The sequence below is a fragment of the Heloderma suspectum genome, chromosome 4, assembly GCF_057233095.1.
Source record: "Heloderma suspectum isolate Gila_16-S chromosome 4, 16-S_ref, whole genome shotgun sequence".
Lineage (NCBI taxonomy): Eukaryota > Metazoa > Chordata > Lepidosauria > Squamata > Helodermatidae > Heloderma > Heloderma suspectum.
Window position 1 is genome coordinate 56,789,132 of NC_139461.1, and position 7,368 is coordinate 56,796,499.

A 7,368-nucleotide genomic window follows, 5' to 3' on the forward strand; every position below is an offset into this window, starting at 1 on the left:
AATTTCGGCGCTTCTGTGACCGTTCAGTTTCCAACTATATTTCTAGGTAGGATGATGATTGCGATCAACCTGTAAGGGTATTTATTCGCCTTAAAGATTTTATTTGCTGAAAATCGCAGCCTCCTTTTTAGCACCCAAGTGTGCACTGCATTGCACCCTCTCTTTCCCACCCCCGACAGTGAAGGGAAAAGCTGCCGAGATGATGCAGTGCAGGCTGAGGGCAGCATCCAATGTTAGTCCTACATAGAGTAGACTCACTGAAATAAATGAGACTTAAGTTAGTCATAACTACCTTAACTCCCATTCATTGCAATGGGTCTAATTTACGTAGGACTAGCATCGGGTACTACCCCTCCACGCCCCGAGCGCTCTTTGCGCTCTCCACCCTCCTGCTGCTGAATTTAGCGCACTCATCCCCGATCTCGACGCGCCGCAACACGCTGGGGCAGGTCTAAGGAGGGGGCGGGGAGGAGGAGGGGTGACGCGGCAGGCCCCCTCGCCCCGCGCACCGCTCAGGCAGCGGGAGAGCGAGGCGTCTTGATTCTTGCCCCCCTCCTTGCCCCACGCAGATGGTTTGCCCCGCTCCCGTTTGGCATATATAGCTCCGTCATGCCGCGGTCCCCTCAAAGTCGCCGGGAAGCTTCTCTCGGGAAAGGGGGAGGCCGGGAGCTTTGTTAGGCGGGCTCCTGCTCTCCCGCCCCGCGCCTCCGGCGTCTGGGGCTGGGCCATGTCTACAGGCTCCCTGAGTGACGCCGAGGAGCTGCCGGAGATGGACCTGAGAGGGCTACAGCTGGAATACCCGGTGCCGCCCCGCTCCAAGCGGCGTCCCCGAGGCGAGCCCTGCGCCTCGGTGGACAATTCCTCTGCAGCCGAGGAGGAGGACGACGACGACGACGACGACGAGGGGGCCGTGGCGACCTGCGGCGGCAAGAAGAAGAAGCGAGCCAAGGGGGCGTCCGCGGCGGGCGAGGGCGGCAAAAGGCAGGCGGCGCCGGGCCGGAGCGCGCCGGCGGCGGCGGAGTGCAAGCAGACGCAGCGCAACGCGGCCAACGCGCGCGAGCGAGCCCGCATGCGCGTGCTGAGCAAGGCGTTCTCGCGCCTGAAGACCAGCCTGCCCTGGGTGCCGCCCGACACCAAGCTCTCCAAGCTGGACACGCTGCGCCTCGCCTCGAGCTACATCGCCCACCTCCGGCAGCTGCTGCAGGAGGACCGCTACGAGAAGGGCTACGTGCACCCCGTCAACCTGGTAAGCAAGGCGTGGCTCCAGTCTTGGGGAAGCCCGGCGGTCTGGCTTCAGCTCCAGGGGTTAGCCCCGAGACCGAGAATGCCTCTGAACATACGCAGAGTGTTTTCCCTCGCCGCAGAGCTATTTGTTACATTTACATCCCGCCTTCTTCTCCAGGGAGCGCAAGGCAACCCGCGTGATCCTCCTCTCCGTTTTATCCTCACAATCCTGAGAGGTGGGTTTGGTTTGAGAGTCAGTGTTTGGCCCGAAGGCACCCACTGAGATTGATTGCTGAATGGAGACTTGAACCCTGGTCTCCCAGTCCGAAACTCTAACCACTACACTGGTACTGAAGAATAAGAGTGCCCACAGCCCAGAGGTTTGCAGGGCATATGATGATGTATAGGCTGGCATCTCGTGCTTCTTGAATTTTAAGCACTGGTTAAAGAATGGCCTCTTTGGAAATAGCCCCAGGTGCCTGTTTTGCTACCCAGAGGCATCCATACACAAACATGTACCTTTTGAAATTCAGGCTGACCAATATGGAATAATTCTGGGGTCGGGGAGGGAGGTAGACAGATCATGACAGAGATCATAGGTGTCTCAGGTTTAACCTGTGAAGCAATAAGAGTGCATCTTTGAAACTGAGGGACCTGCTTTGCCCTTCAGCCCATAACATATCTGAAATCTGGGAGAAAGGCTTCCAGAATAAAAGGCAACCTCCAAGCAGGCTTGGCCCCTGGCAGTGGCACCTCTCATCTAAAAGAAATCTTCTGTTTGCTTCTGTTTAGGCAAAAGCAAAATGTTGATAACCGTATTATTGTTTTTTGTTTGCTTTTAAAGAGGAAGCAGCTGAATTTCTGATGGCTTACTCCCATAGACATAAAATTAATGTCATAAAGGGAGCTGGCTCCCCAATCCTAAACAACACTTTTGGGGGGGCAGCAGATGCAACTGATTTCTCCTTTCGACTTTATACTCAGAATGCAGGCTAAAAAGAAGAAGAACGTTACAGATGTGGGAATTGTAGTAGCCTTAGAGTCATGGAAAAGCTTTATTGCCTGCGATCCGTGCTTCTGATTGCACATACCAAAAGGTGATTTAGGTGTTCATATGTAACCCTAAGCTGATGAGAGTTTTGAAAGTCCTCACTGATTGATTTACTGTGCAATCCTATACATGCCTACTCAGAAGTAAGTCTTACTGAGTTCAATGGGACACACTCCCAGGAGAAATGGGTGTAGGATTTGCAGCTTTAGGAATGCATTCTGAGGAAGGCTTGAATTTCAGGGTCCTTTTCTATGGTGTTGGAAGAATTTTCTTTGGATTCCCACCTAGAATTCTCCCTCTGTCTTTTAAGTAGTTGTGGCCAGGGCTGGCCTTAAGGGTGGGTGAGCTGGTTGGTGGATCTGGGTGCCAAGCTGAAGGGGGCACCAAGCTGAGCTTGGTGACTCCAAGTTCATTGTGTGTGCTGCCTGCAGCAGGCTAGGGCAAAGAAAAAAGCAGAAGGTCTATTTCACTTTTTAAAAAAAAGTTCTATGGGGTGTTTTGGTACTAATTATAAACATGAAGTCTCAGCAGTTAGCTTTAAAGTTTGCTGTTTTTCCAATTCCCAGTTTGATATCATTTGTTCAAAATAAATGTGACTGGGACACAACTTTACTTTGAACTTTGAGGCAACATTATCAAGCACTATATGCATTACAAATACTATAAACACCATAATAAAAGGAAGTTATAAGCTGATGGGGGGATGCTGTGTTTCCCAGGCAGGTGCTGACTGTGGCTTCTGTCAGTGGAGCAATAGAACGGGAGAAGCTGCATTTTTTGTTATATTTTCATGCTTCTCCCAGCAGCACAGCACTTAAGGCCTTGCCATTCTAGCCCACACCGCCTGCATCTGAAAGAAAAACAAAACCAACCATAATTCCCTTGCTGGATGAGCTGATAATGATGCATTTGGTTTAGCATTCTGTTTCCAACAGTGGCCAAGGAGATACTAGTGCTCGCAAATGGCGCATAAAAAAGGGCCACCTGTTTTAAACTGTCACCAGTTAAATTATAATCTCCATATCTTGTGGTGGTGGATTCTATAAGTTATGCATTGGATGAAGAACTACTTTTGCCTATCCTGACCCTACTGCTTATCATCTATTTTGTTGGATGGGCCATATATGAGAAAGAAAGGCAGAAGAAGTTCTTGCTGTTTTTCTTCACACCATTGGTGATTGATAAAACTTCTGCCATGTCTCGCTGGGGTTGTCACTAATTTCTGAATGACAAAGCCCTAGCCCAGTCTTCCCCAACCTGGGGCCCTCCAGGTGTTTTGGATTTCAGCTCCCAGTCAGCATGACCAATGGTCAAGAATCCTGGGAGTTGTAGTGCAATGATCTGGAGTAGATCTGGGGAAGGCTGCCTTAGCCTCTCCAGGTTTTCCTTGTAGGGAAGATGCTCCAACCCCTTGGTCACATGAATTGCTCTGTGTTATGTTTTCCAGCTTTGTGGCATCCTTTTTGAGATGGGGTTGAGATGCAACTAGAACTGTGCACAGTGTGTTTGCAGTATAAGTTAAGGATGATGAGTCTTGCTGCAGTCTCTCTCTATAAAAAAACAAAAACCTTTCCTAATCACACCTAACTGTGTATTTGCCATCTACTAGCTGTTGTTTTCAGTGAGATTTCCAACAGGATACAAGACCTCACTGCAAATCCCCATTACCCACAAGAGGTTAAGTGCAGCCTCTAAAATAAGAACCTACTTCAGCCTACATGCTCTGGTTTAATGGCTCTGAGGATCATAGTCTAATATATTAATGGCTCAGGTGTAGGAATACCAAAACTGAACACTTGTTTTCATGACAGTGATCTGTGTCTGGCTGAATACTATGGTATTCCATCCAGCTGTAGTCATAGGGAACTAATCACAGATAGTAACTGGTGGCTTCAGCTGTGCTTCCCCTTTTCCATTAAAACAAGAGCTATATTTAGCAAATTCAAAGGAGGTCAGATCAGCACCTTAACACAGATGTGCATCCAGAGGCACACCTGCATTTACGTCAGCAGTACATGCAGAAGGCTGTTCACATGTGCAGATTTTTCTTGTTTGAAGCGAATTGTCTGCCAGCTGGAGACACTAATGATGACAAGCAGGGCACAAAGGACTTTTAAGTACAAATATTATTGTAAAGTTAATACAGTTGTACTGTTCGATCAAATTGATGGACTAATAAAAATGACTTAACTCTTAACTTACTGAAAAGGTAATCCAGTTTAATTGTGCAATGTGATTCATTAAAAGTCAATTCTTAAAATACAGTTTTCTTGGGAAATAAATAACAGGCACCATCATAGACAAGGTATTCCCTCTTGTCTGGATGACTCTCCTAAGATGGAGCCTGTGACACACACACACATGAATAATCTAAAAGTAACATATGTCTCTTAAATTGTTCTTTTCATGTGCAAGTTTAACTGTTGGAAGCTCATAAGGTTTCTTATAATGTACATTCCATCCTGTGTAAAACTGCCATAAAAGTGACTACTACAGAAAAGTCAAAGCTTATGTTTCACTTGTTATAAGAGCTCAGTCCAGTTCTAGCTTCACAATGGCCATGTGGACTAGATTAGGCTGAAAAGATCTTATTCTTAAACACCACTTCTCAAGCCATGCACCTGAGCCATTTTGCTACACTGATTCTCTGTTTTAAAGATAATTTTAATTATTTGTAGAAAAGGTAATGTGTGAGGTAAAGCTGTGCCACCTGAAATGAGAGATTCAGGGGAAGTGCCAAGATATCTCTTGTTTACTATAAGGCATATAGGCCCTATGATATATACCTTAGTAGCTGACTGCTTTTTGAAATCTGTGAGAAAACTCTTGCTGACCTTGAATGTAGGATTATACTGAAGACGCCACCTATGAATGAATACTTATTTAGATAAACTTCCACAAAGGCAGAATACTTATGTATAATTCCTAGAAAGCTGTATTTTCTCATATATATTATATATATGTTTTATATATATAATATATACATATATATATAATTGAAATTGATATATTCAAATGTACGTAGCTACAATTTTTTTTCTTTTCCTCTTGTTTTGTTAAACTTTTACAATAAAAAGATAATTAAAACAAATATTGAAGATACAATTCAGAGACGTGTTTGGATTCTACAGAAATGACCGGGGGAGAGTATTTGAATTAGATACGCTCTGTATCGATCTAATATATTTGGCTTAACGCCTATCACTGTTTTGTGAATGGGGCTGCTGGCTTGAGCATCCCCCTCCGCAAAACCTGCTCACATGAGTGGTCTGCTCATGTGGACAATGTAATGTCAAGATGCAACTTATGGCTCTGCTTCTATGAGAAGAGAAATTGCTTGTCAGACTACCAATAATAATTTGCAGCAAAGATTTGTCTAAAGGTTTGAAGCACTAGATAGGAAAGAATATAGCATTTGTGAGACCAATATATTTTTCTGGAGTGTCTCAGGTTATTTTGGAATACACCCCCCCCCCCAGTGTTCTGACATGTGCAAAACGAAATTGTGGTTTATCAGTGTTTAGTCAGGGATGGCGGGAGAAGAATGTGATTTAAGCCTTCACAGCTTTGTTTCTCAGCAGAATTAAATATACTGAGAGAAAGTTAATACAATTGTATCTGATTTTTAAGTAGATACTTTCAAGAAACCACTTTTCTACTTGAGTTGAAAGACATCCGGGCAAATGGGGTCTAGAAAACAAATGGCAGTAGAAGTCTTGGTATTTGCGCATTGCCATTCTTCTTTCTAACATGGAATACCGCTTTAACTTACAGACATGGCCATTTGTGGTTTCAGGAAGACCAGAATCTGACACCAAAGAGGTTTCAACAGCCAACAGATTATGTGGAACTACAGCTTAGTTAAAGTAAGCGATACTCATGTTGGATATGCCTACAAACCACACTGACTTTTCTATGGACTGAAACAAACTGATGCAAAGAAATCAACTCTGTTAAATGTTTAAACTCTCTTCTTGTTCATTTGGAAGGGAAAATGCACTGAAAACATATAATGAAGGAGGAAAAAGAGTTTAGCGAACTTGCTGCTTCAGCTAAAGTGGTGTGTTTGAAAAGGTCTTTTTCTGCATCATTTCAGAACTGTTCTGAAACTTTTTGACTAACTGAAGATATACCAGAGGATAATTTTAATAGAATTAACAGCATGGACCAAAGTATAGATTGTACAAGCTAACCAAAACAGTGTTATTTGTATAACCAAAGAAAAATGGTATTCTAGACTAGCATTTAAACTCAAATTTATAATATATTTGATCTTATGTTCTTGGCAGCTATGCAATACTAAGACTACTTCCATCATCTTAGTCAACTTTTTTTAAAAACTAAAGACGAAAAGGTAGTATCTGGTTGCACCTTCACAGCCTGCTCCACAAATGCATTAAATCGAATTACTTGGACTTAAGCCACACATATGCATTCCCATTGAAGTTGGTGGGGCTAAATTTGCTTAAATGAAAATACCAGGCCTTGCCTGAGTCATGGATAAAAGTCATAGATAGCTTCTTGTTGAACTGGGGAAATTGATCATATTTTTGTGCTGGAGGTAAAGTATAGAGAATTTTCATGGGGCGCATTCAGCAAAGATGTGTGAAGTTGCCTTAATCTGAAACAGAAAGCCTGTTTTCTTGAGACTATGGAAGATGTGCTATACAAGAAAGTGGTATTTTATGACTAAGGAAATCTGAAACATCCAAAACATTTTCCACAAGCTTTCTGGTCCTATGAAAAGTTAACCTTTTATAGTGTTCCTTTTACAAATGGTGTCATAATCAGTATTTCAAATGTAAATAATCTATTTTTATACATGATATTAAAAGCTTTGTTGCAAGGATGCTATGAGTTTTTAGTGATGGTTTGATGGAAGAATCTAATAGCTGAAAAATCCCTAGAATTGAACTTAACGGCAGCATCCTTCAGTGGAACAAAGGCTTATACTACTCCAGAGAGTGACTGGGTTCAGATGATCGCGCAGCGGGAAGAAGCCATTGTGGCTTCTCCCCCCGCTCCTGTGAGTGCTGCATGTGTGACCCCATTTGCATAATTCCTGATGATGAAGCGTGGGTTGGCTTGTTGTC

The 7,368-nt window shown here is 43.9% G+C and overlaps 1 protein-coding gene across 1 annotated transcript; it reads left to right on the forward strand.

The window, feature by feature from the left end:
• The first annotated feature begins 727 nt into the window (after positions 1–727).
• MSC (musculin) lies at positions 728–7,117 on the forward strand. The gene is made up of 2 exons (XM_084848041.1): positions 728–1,246; positions 6,050–7,117. The coding sequence occupies exons 1-2, from the start codon at positions 728–730 to the stop codon at positions 6,134–6,136; spliced, it is 606 nt and encodes a 201-aa protein (XP_084704167.1). The 3' UTR covers positions 6,137–7,117.
• Positions 7,118–7,368: the final 251 nt, after the last annotated feature.

What these genes read in the sequence shown, in the direction of transcription:
- MSC (XM_084848041.1), top strand. Translation starts at nt 728, where the DNA reads ATGTCTACAGGCTCCCTGAGTGACGCCGAGGAGCTGCCGGAGATGGAC. An exon ending in ACGTGCACCCCGTCAACCTG is followed by an intron (nt 1,247 to 6,049) that starts GTAAGCAAGGCG and finishes TTTAACTTACAG; the next exon opens with ACATGGCCATTTGTGGTTTC.